Source organism: Buteo buteo, chromosome 23 (genome assembly GCF_964188355.1).
Source record: "Buteo buteo chromosome 23, bButBut1.hap1.1, whole genome shotgun sequence".
Classification (NCBI taxonomy): domain Eukaryota; kingdom Metazoa; phylum Chordata; class Aves; order Accipitriformes; family Accipitridae; genus Buteo; species Buteo buteo.
The window spans coordinates 19,063,118-19,085,412 of NC_134193.1; the positions used below are offsets into that span (position 1 = coordinate 19,063,118).

The 22,295-nt window shown below is 45.0% G+C and overlaps 1 protein-coding gene across 6 annotated transcripts; it reads left to right on the forward strand.

Moving 5' to 3' along the window:
- The first annotated feature begins 123 nt into the window (after positions 1–123).
- ADAMTS13 (ADAM metallopeptidase with thrombospondin type 1 motif 13) lies at positions 124–21,526 on the forward strand. Of its 6 annotated transcripts, none has more exons than XM_075055710.1 (30): positions 124–713; positions 790–856; positions 1,693–1,973; positions 2,173–2,314; positions 2,674–2,813; positions 3,597–3,680; positions 3,766–3,890; positions 4,689–4,835; positions 5,170–5,304; positions 5,861–6,011; positions 6,677–6,781; positions 7,233–7,384; positions 7,512–7,575; positions 8,120–8,246; positions 8,470–8,618; positions 9,979–10,099; positions 10,667–10,747; positions 11,011–11,192; positions 11,636–11,771; positions 13,477–13,606; positions 14,267–14,456; positions 15,174–15,291; positions 15,635–15,764; positions 17,164–17,368; positions 17,874–18,180; positions 18,321–18,446; positions 18,560–18,706; positions 19,188–19,364; positions 19,710–19,894; positions 20,176–21,526. In XM_075055710.1, the coding sequence occupies exons 3-30, from the start codon at positions 1,749–1,751 to the stop codon at positions 20,332–20,334; spliced, it is 4,140 nt and encodes a 1,379-aa protein (XP_074911811.1). In that variant the 5' UTR covers positions 124–713; positions 790–856; positions 1,693–1,748; the 3' UTR covers positions 20,335–21,526. The 6 variants fall into 6 exon arrangements, with proteins under 6 accessions (XP_074911811.1, XP_074911806.1, XP_074911809.1 ...); XM_075055705.1 differs by having other exon boundaries at positions 124–487; XM_075055708.1 differs by having other exon boundaries at positions 124–487; positions 18,354–18,446.
- Positions 21,527–22,295: the final 769 nt, after the last annotated feature.

Below are 22,295 nucleotides of genomic sequence, written 5' to 3' on the forward strand. Positions count from 1 at the left end.
TGAGGGCCCGGCGGCCGGTGTGGGTTTAGGCCTGTGTCGCAGCGGAGGCGTGGGGCCTGTCAGGGAGGAGGTTGAACGGCACGGACCCCCTTTTCCCCCCCTGCCTAATCTCCCCGTGTGTGTTTGGCCGCTAAGACTGGCTCCGAGCTCGTTCTTGCCGCGCTCTTTGGCTGCGGTGAAGTCGCAAACATTGCGCAAAAACCGCTCTCCCTCCAGCTGTTCCTGTAAAGCCTCGAGCTGCAGGCCGTTCCCCCTTCCCGGCTGCCCCTCTCTGCAGAGGATCAGCTCCCCTGTTTGTTTAAACCCTGCACTCTTCCCTTCCGCTCCACGTGATGCCTTGGGCCAAACGTCGTCGTATTAATCACCCCTGGGCCGGAGCTGACTCCGCAGCGCTGGTTGCAACTCCTCCAGCATGATCGTCAGCTTGACCATCCGGGCGCTCGTAATGCTCCCCTTGGGGTTCTGCTGGCCGCCGGCTTTCCGAGAGGTGAGTTTGACCTCAGAAAATGCGGTTTCCAGGAAGACTTTTTTATTTCTAGGAAAAAAAAGGAAGAGACAACACAACGTGTTCTAAGCCAAAATCCATCAAACCTCACTAATCGAGAAGATAAAGCTGTTTCCTCTGGGTGGCTGTTGTGCAGCCCATGCTTAGTACAAAATAAAGCCATGAGAACTTGGCATCAGTACTTGTTGTTTGCTGGCGTTCCCTCCAGGTTAGTTCAGTTAAGCGATAGTCTTGCATCCATTTGTTTTTCTTAAAAAAATGTAAAGCTATTCTTCTTCTTGCAGAAATTTCTCGGCGCTTTGGATGCGGAAGATGTTTTCTCTTATTTTGGAACCAGCTCAGTGTCTGACGGTATGCAGGGCTCCTTCCTTCTTGATTTTGGAACACGTCTGTCAGTTTATTTCTAATGCTGCGTGTTCGATAACGCTAAGAACACTTATTAACGAACCCTGATCTGACAAGCATTTAGCATTCCCGAGTCACATTACTTAGTGAGGCAACCTATGTTTCACTGTGAAAGCTGTCGAAGAACTGGGTCAGTATTTAAAATCTGCTGAAGGAGATATGATAAATCTTTTTGCACATTTCTCCTGCGGTCCTCATTCTCTGTATTGGTATTTTACTATGAGATTAACAGATCCAGGTCTTCCGAGCGGGAAGCTTTAGTCTAAGAATAGCTTTAAATGCCCTTGATAATTTTTTTGAAATAAACATGGAGAGACTAGTATTCTGGGTCTGGATTGATGGTAGTTCAGAATAAAGTTACGTTTTTAAATTCTCAAATCCTTAAAGCACGGATGTTGTCTACTTGTGAGTTCACCTGGTGCTCATCCCAGTGTCTCTGTCTGGATTATGATAATTCTCACTCAGTAATACTTAACATTGGAGGAAGTAAGACTGTCTCAGCCTTTGTTAAATGAACTGTTCTCCTTATTGAGAGAGCAAAAGCGTCAATAAATCAGGAGCCAGTTTCAGAGCTGTTTTCTGTTCCTAATCAGATTATCCTCACTTTGGAATACATGAAAGCATAGAAATTCTTTCACTGTTGACACGATGACCCCGAAAGGCCACAGTTGTCATTCGGAGAGTATTTTTTCCTAGGGAGATAGATCATTACATTTGTTTTCTGTGTATCGTTGTTTCTCATAACTGTTGCCCTTGTTCTGGTCTTGTTTAATTTCTTTCAGTACCTGAGTTTGTTGTTGCTGAGCCAACTTGCCCTTGTAAAGAACAGACTGGGCTGATGTCCTGTCGTATTCAATATTGCTCCATTGAGGCCTGGGGAGAACTCTATGCCTTTGAATTTGTAGAGGACCATGCCCTCCTTTCATCTTCCTTTGTGAGCAATCAAGTGGTGAACTCTTCCTTTAGCTTACTGAAGCAATTCTCGGGCAACTGCTTTGCAGGTGGAAATCCACTGCAACCCCCTGGGGCTAAGTGTAGAGTCACTTACTGTGAAGGACAGCTGGTGAGTATGCACTGAACTTATTCTTACAAGCTTTTACAGCCTTCGTAGGTTTGCAGCTTGATGCGCCAAACGTGTGTGAACCATCCATTTAATAAATCCGAGCATTACAAAGGAGAAATGGGAAGGATATGGCACACAGTTCTCCACTGATAGCAAATGTCTTTGGAATAACTCAGAGGTGGAATTTCATCTCCTTTAGCAAGGAGTCGTCATTGCGAATGAGGAAAAGATTCATATCAGGCCTGTCAGAAGCAAAGATGTGGCCCTGCTGAAGGACCTTGGCTTCTCCAGACCCCACATTCTTTTCAGAAGTGCCGCAAGAGAGGCAAATACAGCAAGAGGTAATCTGTATGGAGAGGAGGCCCTGCTTGTTCTGCTTGGAAAAGCTGTTTTCTGGTAGTGGGGTTGCTTGCATGAGCTCAGAGGAAAAATTTGTATCTACAAATGTATGAGTATATTTGAATATGTTTCTCACCTCATTGAGGTGTAACTAGTGTGTTTTCATTCAGGTATTTGTTATTTTGATAGCATATGTGTGTTATTAAGGATGCTGCAGGTGAAAGAAACTGACAGAAGTGGGAAACCTGAGCAAGCAACTGGAGGAGTGGTCTTCTAGTCTTTCAGGAAAAGCGAGTGGATATGTAGGACCTTTTATGTTGTCTTGCATTTTAAACTCCCTGTATCCCTTTGTGCTGTTCAGCAGGGCGGTTTCTTTCTCGCCTGCAGAAGAGGGCTGAGGGAGCTGTCAAACATCTGGAGCTGATGGTCGTAGCAGGTCCAGATGTTTACTTGTACCACAAAGAGGACACAGAGCGATATATTCTTACCAACCTGAACATTGTGAGTAGCTTTCTGTTTGGATTGCTGTCCCAGTGTGAGAGCTCACAGTGTCACAGACTATGTCACAGGCAGATGGACCTCTGTGAGTGCACTTTGAGAGGTGTTTGTGGTTACTGGCTCCTGGTACAAAGCACTGCTTATGTGCAGGGTGTTTCTCTCTGCTTCCTTCGGCACTGCATGGCAAGCTTTCCCTTGTACAAGGAGCTGCACGAGTAAAAGTGGATGTTAGAGGCTTTGGGGTTGTTGCCTTAAAACCCATGTAAAAAATGTAGCTCTTTGTTTCATTATTAATATTGTTGTAAGTCAGATACAGTAGCAAGAGTTTTATCACCAGAGCCTTGATACAGTCCCTGTTGCTTTCAGTGAGATTGAACCAGATCTACTGAATTAATCTTACATTTTACATTTGAACATTTTATTTCCATTACAGAGTTTCTCTAAATGTCTGCATTTGCTATTATTAAGATTTTTTAATGCATTTTCTGTGTATTGCAAAAAAAAGTCTTTAGCATTCACTCTCCTATCCTATGAAACTGTTTTCCATGCCGATTCTTCTGTCTGCTTCAGAATATTTGACAAGTCTAACAACAGTTCTCATCTGTTGACAGATCTATTTACATTTGTAGTGCATACTTTAATGTTGTACTTCCCAGTGATTTTATAGTTGCCCCTTATGGCTACCAGGTGTGTTACCTTTGTAGTGAATGCAGTGCTGTTACTGGGTACAGGTAGCGGGAGTCACCGAGGTACCTTCTTTATTGAATCCTTTCTGTCTTTTAACAGGGGGCAGAGCTGTTGAGAGATGCCTCACTGGGTGTTCATTTCAGGGTTCATCTTATGCAAATGCTTGTTTTGACAGAACCAGAGGTAAGCAGGGAGGACTATGTGCAAGTGTTGTCCAAGGGGTTGCTAAAAGCTGTGTGAAACATGCAAACATGTGCCTTCACTCTAGGCAGAGGTAAACATCACCACAAATATCACCTCCTCGCTGATCAGTGTTTGTGAGTGGAGCAAGAAGGTCAACCCCCAGAATGACTCTGACCCCCGGCATGCTGACATTGTCCTCTACGTCACCAGGTACTGAAACTTCCCTGCCCTGGGAGGGGACTGGAAACAGGGCTGATGGTGTCTAGCTGTTAGTGCAGTGACAGGGATTTGCACTGGGTCTTCCAGCAGTTGGGCATCACAGAATCTTTGGAAATGGATTTATTCTCCTGTTTGGGGTTGATTCTCCTGCCCTTAGTGTAATGCAGTTAGTGAGAGGTGCTGTTTCTTCAGTTTCTGGAGGAACTGGAATATTCCCCAAGCACTGACCAGCCAGACTTGAGCAGACATTTTATGCTTCCAGAGCAGCACAGCCAAACCCACTGCAGCTTTTTGTGGGCAGAAAAGTCGAACAGTAACTGGAAGTGAAAACCCACTGGTGTTTTCTATGGAAGATTTCTAGTGCTACTCTGACTCAGATGTTTTTTGTCTGACTTTCAGGCTCCTTGCTCTAAATTGTCTTGGCTAAGTTTGTCGAAGCCAAACTTTTCTTGAGTGTAATGGCTTTGTTCTGGTGCTCTTTCTTCAAAGAGGTGATGATACTGCTCTGTCTTTTGCAAATAGGATTAGGTCATTTTATTCTATTCTGCTTGTCTGGTGTCATGGGGATTTTTTAATGTAGAATCACCACAAATTTTGAACAGTGGGCGTTCCTGGGACCCTACTGCTACCATCTTGCCCCAGGGAGCTCCATGTGTCAAAAAAAATGTTAGGTAGCTGGCAAAGTTAGGTCAGGAAGGTGCCAATAAATTCAGCTGAATGTCTAGACCTGACATTATTAGCTACAGTGGTTCTTTGCTCTTTCCTCTGTATCTGTCTCCCTTACTTTAGGTTTGACCTGGAGTTACCTGATGGGAACAAGGAGCTACGTGGAGTGACTCAGTTAGGTGGAGTCTGCTCCTCCTCCTGGAGCTGTGTTATTACCCAGGACACTGGCTTTGACCTGGGAGTCACCATAGCCCATGAGGTTGGGCACAGGTCAGTAGGAAAGCCCCAGAGCAGCCCAGTATGGTTTGTTCAGGTAAAAGCATAGCCCAGTTTCAAGTATTCAGAAGAAGGAAAAGGATCTCTTGGCATAACAGTGGGTTTCCTATAGATTATTCAAAACTTTTGGAAAGAGTTCCTTGCATTTCTTGTATTCCTGCATGCTCTGTGACAATTAGAAGCTGCAAAGAGGAGAGAAAACCTTTGTGACAACAGTAGAAGGAAAGGCTGCAGAGGGAGCTCAGCCCTTGCTTAGAGCAGAGAGGCTCTGAGGGAACCCAGCCGCTGGGTTTCTTCCCCTCAGGGCACTGTGCTTCTTCTGTTACAGTCTTGGAATCCCCCATGATGGTGAGGGGAATCAATGCAGCAGCAGCGGTTACATCATGGGTTCAGCAGGAAACCACAACAGCATCGACCTCACCTGGTCACAGTGCAGCCGAGAAGAGTTCCTGGCCTTTGTCAGGTAAGGGAATGGTCGAGTTCTGTGTGCCCATGTGGGAGTGTTTCCCTGTGCTGGGAGCTTAGGAGAGGGCAGGGAAAGAGAAGGAATAAAATAGGACATGCCTGGAAAGTGAGGAGCTGTAAAATGCTTGGGGTTTATTTATTTCTTACCACTTGTGTCTGCTGCTGAAGTTAAAACCCAGTTTTTGCTTCAAGTAGCTGGAAATTACTTTGGTGAGTGACTAACAAGCCTGGAGTGCGTTGGACTTCTCAGACACTAGCTCAGCCTGGAAATTTTGTTTAAAATGTCAGAGCATCTAGGTTTAAACAAGCATTGTGGGCTGTGAGCTGGCTGGGTGAGAAACAGGCGTGAGTTTCTGTTATAACTTCAGCAGCAGGGAACTGTGAGCATCTCCAGGCAGCTGCTACAGCTAAATCCATCACAGCCCACAGTAAGCATGTGTTGTCTGGGAAAGCAGCAGCCAACTCCCAGGATGAAACTCAGCAGAAGTTTGCAAACATGTCATTGTCCTTACTGCCCACAGCTGGGAAAGTGATATTTCTTATGTCTCTATCAGCACAGGCCAAACAAACTGCTTAAATGACCTGCCGGACATGGACAGCAGCATCCCTGGATGGAAGCCTGGCTTGTACTATGGAGCAGATGAGCAATGTAAAATAGCCTTTGGGAGTGTTGCCACAGCATGCACCTTTGCTGACAGCAATGTTGTAGGTAGAAAGTTTGTCTCCCTTGCTAGGGGCAGCAGGGAAATGTTCTGGAGCCAAGATTCAGCAAAAGGGAGCTGGGGACATTTTTATTATAAAGGGAAGGAAGGTGCTTTCCTGCCACAGATTTCTTGGCAAAGAACAAACCTTCAAAGGCTTTTAAAATGCTTCCCTTCTCTCCATCACCTTCTTCATCCACATAAGTCTCCTTTAAGGTTTGCACAGTATGCACAGCCTTCTGTCCAAATGGGCCTGGCAGTGCTACTGCTGGGTACGCCTACTCAGGGTCCTGTCTTAGGGAGCTCTTGTTCATTGGATTCCTTCGGCTTCCCCACCATTGCTCAAGTCCCCGTGTCTGAGAAATGCAGCATAGCTAATAGCTGCCATCTGGACATGTTTTGTTAATGAGGAAGCCCTAAGGTGGGTGGAACTTTAATTGCTTCAGTTGACCATCTTCTAGCATTACAGCTGGCAGTGATGGTCTTTTGACATGCCCACAACTTTTGCCCAGGAGCAGGAGAAATGAAGGGACTTGCTTGCATTGTTGGGTAGCTGTGGGAAAACCAAACGTCTGGGACATGGACCATTTAAACGGAGCAGCTTTTGGGACTGCTGTGTTGATGAGCCTAAGTGACTCCCCGAACTCCCTGATTTTCTTGACACACCAGGACATATGTGAAGTTCTGTCATGCCATGTACAACCAGGAGACAAATCCAGCTGTACTCGGCTTCTTGTTCCCCTCTTGGATGGTACTGAGTGTGGAATCAATAAGGTAAGGAAGCTGCTGATCTGATGATCAGGAGTGGGTGTGGGTGCTACGGAGCTCATTAGACAGCAAGACACTGTTGGTGGCTGGAGGGTACATGGCACTCACTGCCCCTCGGCCAGGGAGCCAAGGCCAGACACTCCAGTCACAAACTGGTACCAGCTGATCTTGGTGTTTCCACCTTGTCTGTATCTTCTGGGGTTGCTTTGCAGTTCTATAGCCTGACCTCTTCTCCAAGGCTTTGCTTTCTACTTGAAGTGATCTATCAGCTCTTTGTTTTAACCCCAACCTCATGTTAGACCATAATTACAAATAGGACTATTCTAGCCTCTTGTGAGAAGGTGCCCTGTTACAGTCTGGCCTGCCAAAAGATGGGGACTTGTGCCACCCTTGTAGATCCCAGCTCTGATGGGTTCACTGTGGTGCTGCTGCCAACTTTGTGTATTCTTGGTCTTAGTGGTGCTCCAAGGGACAGTGCAGCTCTCTGGAAGAGCTGAACCCCATGGCTGTAGTCCATGGGCAGTGGTCCGGCTGGAGCCCTTTCTCCTCCTGCTCCCGCAGCTGTGGAGGTGGAGTTGTGATAAGGCAGCGGTTCTGTAACAACCCCAGGTAAGAGGTGGGGAGCTGGGAAGTTTGCAGTGCCTCTTGTCCGACTCAGAGCCGTGGGGTCTGAGTCTTGCACTTTGCTTGGGACAAACCTGCCTCTGTTGAGGAGTTCTTCTCCTGTTATTTCCAGGCCTGCTTTTGGGGGGCAGGAATGCCATGGTGCCAGCGTCCAAGTGGAGATGTGCAATACTCAGGTAGTGGAGCTCATCACATCTTCTGAGCTTTTTCTTAATGCTGCTTAACTGTTTGAGAGCTGGTTTGGGACTGTACTTCTCACAGCTGATTGATCTGAGAAGGAGGACTAAAGATCTGGCATACAGCCTCCATCTGTCTGACAACAGGAGAGCTATTTGTTCCACTGTGTCTGAAGACAGCAGTATTATTTGATAGAATTGTTCACATGTAATGAAGCATTTTCTCTATGCCTTCATAGCAGGACAGATGCTGAGAAAATAGTGACTCACTTAATGATAGTTTTCTTCAGAGGGACATTCTTACATTGTTCCTATTTTCCTTATCCATTTATTTTGTTGAAATAACAAATATATCAGCTTCCAAACACAATTCTCTGCATATCCTGCAGCGTCCCTTTAAAGTGGTTTTTTTCATTTGCAGTTATTATGGTGTTTTACTTACCAGCCACTGCTTTCTGCCTTTAGCTAGTGGGTAAAATGCTGCTTGGGATTCTGTGCTCAGTAACTCCCTTTCATTACCCATACAATTCTCTCTGGGATGTAGGCCTGTTTGATGACCCAGCAGGACTTTATGACTGAACAATGTGCAGCAACAAATTTAAAGCCACTGTATCTCACTGTAGAAGTGCCATCCTTTTATACCTGGACTTCTGCTGTTGGCTTTGCCAAAGGTAAGGAGAGACTGAGAAACCGTGGTTTCTTTGTGAAGGGGAGCGCTCATGGACCTGTCTGTACTTTGAAGTCAAAAGGCTGTTTCAGTGATTGTTTTAGTTTTCACATGAAACCTGGATACTCTTTCTGTCAGATCCTTTTGACTTCTTCCCATTGCTTGATGGTCAGCCACGTGCCTTTCTGAAAGAGTAACTCCTTTCTTCTTCTGTCTGCCTCCTCCAGGGGACATGCTATGCAAGCACATGTGCAGGGCCGTTGAAAACGAATTCATGGTGAGCCGTGAAGACAGTTTCATAGATGGAACCAGATGTGAGCAGGATGACTCTGAGCGCCGTGGGGCTTTCAGTTTGTGTGTAATGGGAAGCTGCAGAGTAAGTGACTGGGGAATCCAGGTGAACCTCTGACACATAATCTGCTCCAAACAAGTCAGTTTACTAGGAGCGGGGGAAGAAAACACCGTGACCCAAACAACAGAGCGAGCTCTTCTCAAAAGAAGAGAGTTTTGTTCTTAGCTTATTGGATGGAGTCCAGCAAATCTACTATTCTGTCTGTGTATCCAATGCCAATGCCCTCTAGAAAAGACATTCTGCTAATTATGCAGTAAGTACATAAGGCTATTCATCCCTAATCCAAGAAGCAATTGGTTTATGCATTAGTTGAGGAGACATCATTAGCTGTTCAGTTTGCATGGTATAAATAGCCCTATAAAACGCTGACTCTATCAGAGAAAAGTTTACATGATTTGAACATACCAAATCAGTGGCAAAACAAGGAGTAAAACCTGGGAATCGTAAGTTGACAAACTGATTGTTGCAGTATCACTAATCAAAACTGAAGTACGTTTTTTTTTTCTGGAATGCCTTGAGAAAGGCATTCTTTCATGATGAACTTGAATATAACTCCCCCGCACTGTCTGCATTTTAGTAACTTCTCAATGCTGACCCGGTTGTATGTTTTCTGTTGTTTCTTTACATTCCCAGAATACACTTTTAAAATGTTATGTTTTTCTCATTATCGTCGTATTCACAATGTTTTGTAATGCATTTCCACCTAATGAACAGCAGAGGGTGTAGGCTTAAGCTAGTCTGATTGCGGCTGTTCTGTTGGCGACAGTGATAAGTATGGATGTTATGGCAGCATCCAAAACCTGGGATCAGTGCCTCTAGCATAAATTCAGCAGTTGCACATGTTTTGCTGCTAAGCCTGCTGAGATCCTCCTGTAGCTTTGTGTAAATTAGTCTTGTTCGTGGGAATAAGGATAGAATCTCTTTTCTGAGCTCTATGGGATTGAAGGCCAGGCTGAAGGATGTGAGCTAGGTTTGGGTCTGGGGAGCTAAAGATTCCTTTAGAAACTGCCATTCATGTTTACTGTTCTCCTGGGCTTTTTTTTTTTTTTTTCCCCCTTCCCCCCTCCAGAAAGAATTCATAGAAGAGAAGGAGTGCAGAGCCTTTGTTTTAGGTCACAGGAGAAATCTTTCTGGGCTGCTTCTTATGGGAAAGAAAATGTCACACAATTAATGAAACTTGTGCTCTCAGCTAAGGCTTTCCAATCCCTGGCTTTGCATAGTCCCGTACAGTGGTAGATCTAGGTACAAATGCATCTTTGTCTACCTTGTCGTCTTAAATTCAAATTACAAATGAAAAAGGCAGTTTCAGGAATTTAGGCAATGTTGCTTTCATTCACTTGTTCTTGGAATAGGCAAGTCTTGACAGACTCTCCCCTTTGCTCAGGCATTCGGGTGTGATGGCCAGTTGGACTCCCAGAAGATAATGGACTCTTGCAAGGTCTGTGGGGGTGATAATACCACTTGCACTGAAGTGAGTGGATCTTACACAGAAGGAAAAGCTAAAGGTGTGTAGTCCTCACGCACAGACTCAACGTTATGGTACTGTTTGTATGCTGTTGTGTAGGCAGAGTGACTTTTTTGGTCATAGTTCTTCTCTGGACGTGGATCAGAAATGTAGCCATTTGGGAAGTCCAGCAAATTACTGGGAGCTGGCAGCTGTGTTAGATGCTTCCTGAGAGGTTAAACATCCTTTTAGGAACTGCTCTGGCTCTTGCAGTATCACATGTAGATATTAGTAGAGAAGATAAAAAGAACAAAAGAGAGGTGAGAGCAGGACACAGAATTCATTTCTGCTTTGTTTGCTGTATTCACCATCACTATGTTCAAGCCAAGCTGATAGAGCTAAGGTTAGTGTGAATTTAGCCTGCTGGCCGTCACTGTTGTATCTTTTTTTTTTTATATTAGCTATATAACCCCTGTCTGCAATTAAGCTTTGTTGCTGCCTGTAAGGCTTGTCCTCCAATGGATAGTGTACTAGTAAGATGAAGAGGGGTTGATCTGTAATCCCCAGTTTTTCAACAGAGGTACAGCAACGGAAGGTGACCATGTCTTCTTTCTTTCCATCCTTCCAGAGTACATTACATTTCTGTCCCTGCCTTATAACAGCACCTTGGTCCATGTTACCAATCAGAGACCACTCTTCACACATTTGGGTGAGTTGAATGAAAGGGAGAGGAGGGACTACAGGCAGGGCTAAAACAAGCTTGTAAAAACAAGAAAATGGAATCTGGGAGGAAAGTTCTTGATGATGCAATTTGTTTGTGGGATGTTGTCCAGTGGGAAGTGGTAGAAGCCATGTTCTTTGGGATGCCCGATTTAGATTAAACTGGTTTCTAGCAAGTGGGCAGTCTGTAGCTGCCAGCACCAGGGGACCACATCATATCTCTTAACCTCACTGCTACTTTTGCCTCTCTAGCTGTGAAGGTTAAAGGAGAGTATGTGGTTGCTGGAAAAGGAAAAATCTCGCTAAATGTCACCTATCCGTCAGTTCTGGAGGACAGCCAAATCAAATACAAAGTGTTTCTCACCAAGGACAACCTGCCAAGCCTGGAGGAAGTCCGTGTGGATGGGCCAACACAAGAAGAAATTGAAATACAGGTAAATTAAAATTGCAGAGTTGGAAAGGGGCCAGTCAGAACTGGCCAGGCTGAGTTTGTGTAGCTCTGCTGCCATGCAGAACCCAGGTGTAGTAGGCTTCGTGTCCAAGGCCTGTGGAGATGGTGTTCACTAAGAGCGATGGTGTTGCTCTTCTTGGGAAAGGTTGAGGGTTGGCTGCCTGCAGGCTTTCTGCAGGTCTGGGTGATAGTTGTGTGGGGTAAAGCATACTGAGTTAAACCTTTTCCTTGGCTTAATCTTTTTTCAGTGCCCTGTGCACAGAATTCACAGGGTGAGTACTCTGACTGCATCTGGCAAGAATTAAGAGTCATAGCATTGAGGCTCAGGACTGGATGGAAGAAAGGGGGACTAGCTTCTTTTATCTCCATCCTAAGAAATGAGTCTGAGTTGATTTCTGCATTGACCACAACTTTTTCCTTCACCAGGTCTATCGAAGGTATGCAGAAGAATATGGCGATGCCAGCAACCCAGACATCACCTTCAGCTACTTTGTCCCCAAAGAGAATCTGACGTATATGTGGATTCCTCAGCAGGGGCCGTGTTCAGTGACCTGTGGGGAAGGTGAGGCAGCAGTACTCAATCTTTATGGAGATCTGGGCAGAATTCTAGTTTGGCTGGCTGGTAGTCACCCAGATCTTTACTCCATGGGCTCTCCTGGGCTGACTGAAAGACATGTGACATCAGTGATAGATACTTGATTAGAACTTACTAAACAACTGAACTGAATTGCTGAAAGTGAGCTGCAGTTGCCAGTGTTAAACTGGACAAAAGAAAAGAGTGGTACAGCTTTTGAATTAAATTAGCAAATCAGCAAATGAGCTGAAACATAAAATGATAGTGAAAACGTTTGATCGTGAAGAGGATTTTTAAATAGGTTTTAACTGAACTTTTGGTTTTAAGACTAAATAATTTTCTTAGATTTTTCAAAGTTGTTGAAGACTGTAATTTGAAGTTGGCTAAACATCAAAAGTCTGAGACCAAAGTGGTATCTAGTGTCTAACTAAAGCCTCAGAGCTAATTATGAAACTTCCTTCTTAGAATTCTATTCCTGTGCCATGGCTAATCCTTTCTGTCTCCCTGAAGAAATCATAATGCAGATTGTAACAGATCACTCTGGTAGACGGTCTGACATCTTGTTTACCAGATAATACAGATGACACTGGCAAGCCTCTCAAGACTTTTATGACAAGGATTTAGAAAAATGCATTGATGAATACTTGTGAAAGTCACTCTATAGGACTAGTTATATCTGGAGAGGTTTTCTCCAGCAGATTCCCCAGGTGAACTGATTGCTGAAACTCTGAAGTAAAGAACTCAAAATGCTCTGGGGCCTCCCAGCTAATGCAGTCACAAACAAAAAACATGAGAAAGCTGGGACTTAAAATAACAGAAAGTTGAGAATCCGAGCTGAAATTGCATCTTGAGAGCTGAAAGTGATGCTCAGGCCCTCCTTACCAATAGACATTATTTGAAAACAAAGAAGGTAGTAAAAAGATAACATTGCTGATTGATTCTTGACATTTGCTTCTCAGGGTCATGCTCTTTAAGATTCAGGAATGCCTGTCTCTCTTTGTGGGTAGCTCATTCACTGCAAAGGAGACTCTTTACAGCTTTGCTTGTAACTTTTTTGAGTTTAGATTTTCACCCGCTTTACCTGTTAGGTTCAGTATTGTTAAAAATCTTTATAGCTGTAGTTTATCAATATTTTATTTCTTGCATGCCACAGGCACTGCAAGTCTGCAGTTTCGCTCCCAGCACCTCTAGTCTAGTTTTGGATATTGATGATCACTTTGAGTACACTGGCACAGTGCTGTCTGGGTACAAAGGCAGCGTGATGATATTACATGATTAGTTCTACAGAATGTCGTTCAAAAATGGCTGATTGCTAAAGCTTATTTTCAGCAACCCGTCCCTCATCAGTCAGACATCAAGATCATTAAAAGTAATTTGGACCAAATTATGATTGATATCCTTGTTCTTGCAAATGACCAGTTTAGAGCAATCTTTCCATTTTGGCAGTGGATTATCCATCAAACTTCTCATCTTCTGGGGTGTTCATCTTGGAAAGTCACTTTAAAACTCTTGAGGAAAAATTTATATCAGAAAGAAGGGATTTGTGTGTTTATAGAAAGTCTGTATTCCCAAATATGCCATTTTCCTACACAGATGATTTGAGTAAAGTGGAATTACTGCATCTTCCTAGTATAATAGAAGTGAACTGTTCACTTTGTTTGTAACTTCCTTTCCTTTTCTTTTTGTATCCCAGGGACGCGACCAGTGCATCATGTGTGCTTTGACCAGACAAAGAATGAAATAACAGAGGATCAATGGTGTCTGGAGCTCCCACAGCCCCTTTCAGAGCACAAGCCCTGTGCCATGGAGCCATGCCTGTACAGGTTGGTGTTCCTGGAAGCTCAGCTGAATTCTTGCTTCACTTGTCCTTTCTCTGCCAGTTAACCCAGTCTCTGAAGTTTCATTTGCATTGTGCAAGGTAAAAAAAAAGGAGAAGTATGAGGTAGTTTCTTCCTAATTTTAATGGCGTAGTGGATCCCAAACCATGTTGTCTTTCCTGGTCCTACGAGGTAATTGAAATGTCAGATGAATGAATGGGAGATAGTCCTTCCAATATTTTGCAGTAGTCTACTAAATGAAAATACTTTGAGGGCATGGCCAGAAGATGTCTGCTCACATCCTTTTCAAGATTGTGCCAACAAAGATTTGGTCTTACTCTGGAGGAGACCTTTGTGTTAATTAGACTGGAAAGAAGACCAAGAGCCAAGCCTGCCCAGATGTTGATCTCATAGACATTTTAGTGTTTAATAAAAAGTGATTACACTGTGAACTATAGCTCTTTAGCTTAGGTGCTTTTAGTCCTAGAGAGCTGTCAGTGCAAGGACTTAATTTCCAGCAGTTGTTCTCTCAATCACATCCAGACAAGGCTCTTGAAATAGAGAAGCTGAATACTCTGTAGGACCCATTTCTGTAGTCAGTGGTGTGAGAAATAAACCTCCATGATCCAGATGAGAAATAGGGTGATACAATTACTTCCCATTTAGGTGGAATGTGTCTCAGAGAGATGAATGCTCTGCTGTCTGTGGAACTGGAGTTGCCCAGCAGAATCTGACCTGTGTTCAGTTTCGTGATGGATTGGAGATTGTTGTGGATGACAGCTTGTGCCCAGCAGAAGAAAAACCCCTCTCCGTTGTACCGTGTGTGGTTAATGTCTGCCCATTCGGCTGGGACAAAGTGAGTTTACTGGCTTGGCTTTTTCAGGAGTCTCACAGGGAGCTTTGCACTTGTGATCCACAGGAGGCTACCAATTAAGAGCCACCACCTTACTACTGGAGTCTGGGTGGGCGATTTGCACCAAGGATGTCTGCTCAGTTAAAGGTTCATCCTGTCACTTCAGACAGCTGTGTCCCTCTTAATTTATGCTGCTGGATTCATCAATTCATAGTGGTGGTTTGTTTAGGGCAGCTGTTGACTATGTTTTTTCTTCATTTCTCCTCACAGAGTCCAACAAAACCAGAAACAGAAATAACCCCTGGTCCACTAGGAAATACCTCACTGGCAAACAGAGAGGTTCTGACATGGTAGGGAGGATTGCTAGCAGGGAAGAGGGCTTCTCAGCACAGGATCCAGTGGTCCAAATCCATACTGGGGAGCCACTGCCAGGTTTACATTTACAGATGGGGAAGATACTACTTTAGGCATCTCCAGTCTCAGGTAGCTCTCTTCAGGTAGTGTGAATTAGGAGGGGTCTTGGCTGTTGGATGTCCTTAGCTATTCCTGATACTTATATGTTCTGCAAAAATGAAGAAGGTGCTTAAATGTGCCTCTTTCTTCAGGGACAGCAAATATGTTGTAGGCTCGATCTGGAGGTATCCCCCAGCTTCATTAGATCGGGACCGGTGTGGAAAACAGGTGCCAATGTCAGTCTGGGTCTTTTTGCTCTGTTCTGAGGAGGAAGATTCACGCTTACTTCAGACTTTGGAGTCACTTGGGCATATCCAGCTGGAAAATCGGACCGTGTATGTCTGGAGCCCTCTAGCTGGAGAGTGTTCCGTCTCCTGTGGTAGAGGTGAGATCTTTCAGTGCTGCAGGGAAATGTTACTTGGCTGTAGGTGTGAGCTTAGTGCCTAGGAACCTCAGGGACCTGGTGTTTTCCCCTCCACAGTTCTAAGTGCATGTGTAGTTGTGGTCACAATTTTTTTTAAGCCTGAAGAGGCAAGGGGGCCTGGCTCAGGGAATAGTTTAGAGGCCTGGCTGGCTGCTGCTGTGCTTTGGCGGGGATGAGTGCAGTAAGAGTGCCTGGGGCTTGGGCAGAGTTTGCTTCTTCTGTACACACAGATGCGACTGACACTGCTTGGCTTATTTTCAACCCTTGTATGCATGCCATGCAGTAAGATCACTTCCCTTTCTAGGTAAGACTCAGCTACAGTATGTATGTGTGGCTTTTGACACCAAAGAAGAAACCCAAGAAGAAAACTGTCATCCAGTGCCAAAGCCAGAGAGCAGGATGGAAGTCTGCGATCTCGGTCCCTGCCCACCAAGGTAAAGCAGTTACCAGGAGAAAACAAGCCAGTGGGAGGTCTTTCCTTCCTCTATCTCCAGGGACATGGTAAAGTAAGGGTCAAGCTACTCTGAGGATGTTATCTTCCTCTGCCCTGGTTTGAAAGCACAGCCAGCTGCAAAAACAGTAGCACTGATCCGTACTCAGCAAACTAACCGAGAGTCTTTCCTGGGCTGGTATATTCTCAGGCAGAACTAAGTGAAGTCTTTGGAGTTTGAGTCCAGGGAAAAACTGAAAACCTCTCGATCCCTTATTACCCTGGGGAAGTAGGAACAAATCCGTAACTGCAAAAGGTGGTGACATATTTGCCAGCTGTACTGTTTCCACATAGCATCAAGGAAAGTAACTAGAATTAAATGCTCTAAGAATCTGGAATAGCTGCTCTGAGAACTGAAGGAAATTGATTGCACTTGCCTTAGGATTTATGGCATTGCAGAGCGCACTCAGTGGCTTGACTGCTGATCTCTCAAACATGAGCCAGTGTGTATGAGCGCATTAACAGAATTCCAGTTGTACTTCCATGGACTGGTTGGATTTAAAATCCAGTGAAGACAGGTGACAGCTGGAGGTTCTCACTGATGGCTGCATTATTCCCAGGTGGCATTACAAAATGGGCTCATGCAGTGTAAGCTGTGGAGGAGGTGTGATGCACAAGGTCTTCTCCTGCGCAAGGGAGGCCAGCGAGAAGGCAGAAGAGATTGTGGCAGGTGTCCAGTGTGATGGTTTGCCTCGCCCAGAGGAGCAGGAGCTGTGTAGTTTAGAGCTGTGGCCTCCGAGATCAAAATGGCCACATGGGTCACAAGAGCATGCACTGGGGAAGAGCAGTTGTTTGTGAACATGTATGGTGTGATCTAGGATATGGCTCAGGGTTGATAAATGGGGCAGAGCTTGCCCTACCCTATTTGCTGTGGGACTGGAAAGCCACTGGCATCTGAACTTTATTTAAGTACTACAGGATGCCACTCCCAGGATGAAATACCCTGGGTCAGTTTCTGATCTGACTGTTCAGAGTGGTGTGCATTTTGGAAAGAGATAAGATTGTTTTTGCAGTTAAGCCTGTGTATGTCACCCTGGGGAAGACTGTAATGGACGCAGAGTAAGATTCAATGTATATTTCGAGTGTGTGGGCTTCTTGCAAAATGTGAATGCCCTCTGTTTGGGTCCAATTCCAAACCTGCTCCAGACTGCCTAACCTTGTTTCAAAGGCTGCCTTCTAAGTACCATAGGCAGCAAAGTGTGTGAGGCGAAGGGATGAAGAAAGTTGCTGAGGAGCAGAAGGGGGAAGGATGAGGGAGTTGCAGTGCATTTTCTACAGTGAGAGATAGTACAGGGTGGGGATTCATCGCTAACTGAATTTTTCTTCTCCATGTCCTCTGTCAGATGGAAGGTAACTCCAGCAGGCCCCTGTTCCTCCAGTTGTGGGCTCGGCTTAGCTGTTCAGCTGGTCACCTGTGTGCAGATTCACCAAGGCGAGGAGATTTTGCTGGAGGAGCATTTGTGTCCTGTGGCAGAGAAGCCCCTTACCAGCGTCCCCTGTGTCATCCGAATGTGCTCTTATGAATGGAGCTTCAGTGAGTGGACAGAGGTATTTGTTCCGGTTCAGATGCAGCACTTGGTGTCTCTTTGCAGCGGTTTTATAGCCATTCACTTCCCTAAAGCATACAGGGGAGAAATACCACTTCTGCCTTGTATATTTACTTCCCACAGAAGTGCTAAAGTGTTTCTAGGGATGTTTTCCATCCTTTCCACTGCCCTGTGTTTAGCAGCCATAGGTCTGCTTCCCACCTTTCTCAGCTAAGGTTTTGGCTGCAGTTTAAAAATGGTCCTTGGCATGTTTTCTTCTGGAATGCAGATCTTTTCAGATTTTTTAGGAAGTTGTTCTGCAATTGAAAGATATAGTTTGGAAGATCCCCAGCGAGGTCGGCCATCTTATAGCTGATGAAACTAGAGCACTGAAAGGGCAAGTGACAGAACAGCATCAGTGAATAAAAGATCAGCCATCCAGATCATGCCTGAGCCAATAAATGTGTTTATTTCTAAATACCAACTGAAACACGTGCATAAAGGCCTGTGGGTTTCTTCCTCTGCAGTGTTCAACTTCGTGTGGGAATGGCATTCAGACACGGCAGGATTTCTGTCTCAACCCGCTAACCCGTAAGCACGTGAACCCCATCTTCTGCAGGCACTTCCCCAAGGCCATTGTGGTACGTGGCTGCTCCGCAGGGCCCTGTCCTGAGCAGGCGGTGGGGACCAGGTCCCACGGAGCAGGACTGCAGACAGTGACACCAGCCGTGCTGACGACAGCCGCAACTGCCAAAGAGGGGAGATACAGGGACCTGGATCTTCCTCCTTCTGCTGTGCCAGCTGTGCCTTGGGAACAGACAAAGACCAGTGGAGGTGAGGAGGACACTACCAAAAGGTAGAGATAGGTGCTTACTGCGTGCAGCTGGCTGGTGGTGACCCTACTGCCATACAGGGACAGGAGCATGGGAAGGGAATACTCCTGGTTAGGACGGACAACATGCTGTTCCTTCCAGCATGCCATGAGCTGTCCGTGTTATCTGAGCTAGGAACAATGACTCCCTTTCCTGGGCTTCCCAAATCTCTTCTGACTTGGGACTCCTTGGGGCAGCAGCTGACTCTTCCTGTGCTCCACCCAGAAGGTGAGCACACTGTTGGCACTTGTCTGTTCATAGTGCCATGAAGGGAATGGGGGATGTTTTGCAGCAGCTGTAGTTCCTTCTGGATGTTTTTCTCATCTGTCTCTGCTGTACAGGTGTCTGTGGAAAGCTCTTTCTTAATGCCACCGGGGTCATCAACATGATGGGTGTAGAGAGCAGTGACTGCACTGTGGCCATCGGACGTCCTCTCGGGGAGGAGATAATAGTCAGTGTCCTGGAGAGCTCCCTCAACTGCAGTGCAGGTACTGCCCAGGGTGTGCTGGGGACTAGCCTGGCCCTTTGGGAAATCTGCATCTCATTTGCCCACGTGCTTTTGGTGCCCTGAATGGTTCTTGCTACCTTGGAGGCTGTGTAATCTCTGAAACCATTTTACCATTTTTTTCTGTCCCACCAAGTCTTTGCCAGATGGGACTAAATGAAGTTGATGCCTTTCCTCCCACTACATAATAGTTTCTTACCTGTTTTGTTGATAGATATGAGATGAAAGGAGTTTATGGGGTTAAAGAAGCTGCTTGCTTGGGCCTGTTAAAAACTCTCTCTGTAATATACCCTGTTGTTGGAATCAGTACAGTTAGATTAGTTAACTGGACTGTTTTCATAACAGATTTCGATAAGATAGGAACAAGATGCAGAAATTACTTGATTCCAGACCTGTATAAGATAGGTTGTGGCCTTTTACTTAAAGTAAAAGTGTTTCTGGTCCCTGTTGCTCATCCATTCCAGGTGAGGTAATGCTGTTTTCTGGGCGAATGATGTGGCGGACAGGCTGCAGGAAGCTCCCTTTGTCACTGATAAATTCCAGAACGAATACACTGATTGTGAAACAGCGTGTTTTGCTGCCAGGAAATGGGGTCATTCTTCAGTACAACAGCAGAACTGCAACTAAAAAATATTACCAAGGTACCTTACTGAAAGCTTTGCTATTGCTTTAGATTGAGGCACCCATGACAAGGCCCACAGAGTTCTACAGATCATGGATGCCTATGGAAATCTATGGAAACCTTGCTTCATTTTTAGCAGCTAATAAGCCCCTTCTTGAGGAGTGTTGGAATTAATACTATTTGTGGACTACCCCTCCGTTTTAAAGGCAAGCCTCCTGCAGGTGTTTGCTGATGCTTGGAGGTTTCCAGATGAAAATCCTTAGAGAAACTTTTCTGCCTGTATTTAATTTAAATGATTTCTTTCTTGGAGGTGCTGGACACTTCTCTAAATCATTTTCTTTTCTGCTCCCTTTCCCTCTCTCAGACTGTGACAAGCAGCTGTTTGGTCCCCAAGGTGAAATAGTGAATCCTGTGCAATTGGCTGATCAAAGGCAAGAAGTAGTGTGTCGGACCTTCATCAATGTGGCTCCTCGGCATCGCATAGCTATCCGTGCCCTATATATTGACCTGGGCAATGAGAGCAACCAAACGCATTTTAATTACATCCTGGTGAGTCAGAAGCCTGAAGGGGATGATTTGGATGGGAACGGACTCATGTCATTAGACATTTCCATCCAGATGCAAAGTTCAATCACAAATTCTAGAGGGTCAGACTCTGATCTCTTATGTAAACAGATGTGAATGAGCACTACTGATGTCTACTGTACTTCTTCTAACCTTCGTGTAGGGGAGCTTTTCCCCCGAGTGACCAATTCGCAAGTCCCCAGTATTTTGTGGGTACTTCACTTGTAGGATGCTATGATATAATGGTTTGGTCTTTCTTTACGCAGGTCCGTGATGTAAGCACCATGAAGACGATGGTGTTCCATGGGAAACAACAATTCTTCTGGCAATCAACAGGAAGCCAAGCTGAAATTGAATTTCATGAAAATATTAAGGATCACCGAGCCAGTTTCTGGGCTGAATATCGTGCTATTGGGCCCAAATAAAAGGGACAAGGGCCACTGCACTGAGAAGGGCTGTGGTCCAGTTAGTCACTGCTGCCTGTTCACTGCTCGAGGTCACACAAGTCATTTAATCTTTTTGCCACTGCTTCCCTATCTATTGAGTAAGAACAATAATATCTACTGACTCCTTTGGGTTCTCAGTTAATAGTTATAAAGGCTATGCAAAAGACATATAACTACCAAATATTTAGAAATAGTCCTCATGCAGATTTTCTGTCTGTGTTGATTGGTATTAATGCAGTTTACATGTCTGCAGTTAGTGACTTGGACACTTGAAGGCTCAGGGTCCTGCTTCTGTAGTACACTGTGACCTTTTAGGATAGTCATTTAATTTCTCAGTGGCTCAGTGTCCCATTATAAACCTCTGTATACCACAACTAGCTATGATTATGGTTTAGCCATTAAGTTCACTCTCCTGCAGTGTAAATGCCCCTTAAAACTGAGGCCCATTGAAATTCTGCAATATTATAAAAAAGGTAAAGATGTGCATGAGGACGAACTGTTAGCCCAAGAAGACTAGAGACATGTGAGGGCAAGACAGTTTCACTGCCCAGGAGGGTAGTGCAACACTAGAACAGGTCACTCAGAAAGCTTGAATGTTTTCAGGAGTTGGCTATACCAAGGCACTGCTGACCTGGTCAAGCCCTGGTGACAGCTGGCTTTGTATGGGAGGACTAAATGACATCCAGAGGTCCCTCCCCAGCCACCCTTTCTGTGGTTCTACTATTATATATCTGACAGTGATACCAGTTCTCCTTTTCTATGGGAAAATAAAAGAATTCTGTGTCTTAATGATGGGTTTGTTGCTGAGACATATTTACTCAGATAAGAATAGTAGCTGTGCTACTAATCTGCTCATATCTTCTCACAGGAACTGTGCAATGAGAGATTGTTGAGACTGCACGATACAAGTTGTAGCAGGAAGAGGTATTTTAGAGCAGTGACAAATATTCACTCAAGTTTGATTTAAATACATTTTTTAGGTTGTTTTTATTCAATATCTTGAACATTTAATACCTTGAACATTGGACCATGCTTTAGTCCAAATCTGTCATCCTCCTCAAAATCACAATATATTGCTTAGGGGGTCTTTTCTGCACCTGGAGCCTGGCTGGACACATCTGCCCTTGCTTTTCATGCTGGATGCAATAAATGGTTCTGCCTGGGCAGTTTTAACCATGCTTCTGCTTTCTTTCGGTTGAATTCTCTGACATCTTTTTACAACCGCAAAATCTTATTTTCTTCTGTCTTCTTATTAGTTGTTTTTTGCTGGTTAAGCCTGAGGGTTTTTGCTTGCCAGTCTCCAGATTTACGTTCCATTCCTGGAAGAGGTAGAAAGTAGATTCTTGAAGCGAGATCCTTGAGGAGCTGGATATATCAGCTATCCCACTGCAGTGCGTGGGTGATGCAGGCACTGGGCCTTCATTTCCTGTCTAACAGGAGATGTTAATGAAAAGACATCCTTTTCGTAATCCTTTTTTGTAACCTTTTAGCAGATGGGATCTATCTTCCCACTGTGCTCTGGATCCCAAGTCTCACTGCTATTTATTGTTCCAGATCAACAATGCAGACTCCCTGGTCTGCGGAGATGGGCTCTGGTTACGGACTGTATGCTCCATGTTAATTTGCAAAAAATGCAGCTGTCTTTATAATTTAAGAGAATTAAGGCTGTTTTCCTGTACCATTTGGTTGGATACCAACAGGTTGCCAAGTGGGACATCTCTAACGTGCAAAGTTCTACTTCTGCTCCCATTTTCTAGGGAGACAACCTGATTCCATTCAGATTAAGGGGAGTGTTTCCCTCTTATCTCAAGGGCAGAACTTTGTAATTCACGTTATGCAGAAAATTCATGTTTCCCTTTCTTCCGAGCACGCCCTGGCTGCCTGGATAACGGCATCGAGTTGTCAGCCGGGGGAAGCGGGACCCCGAGCTCCTGCGCACC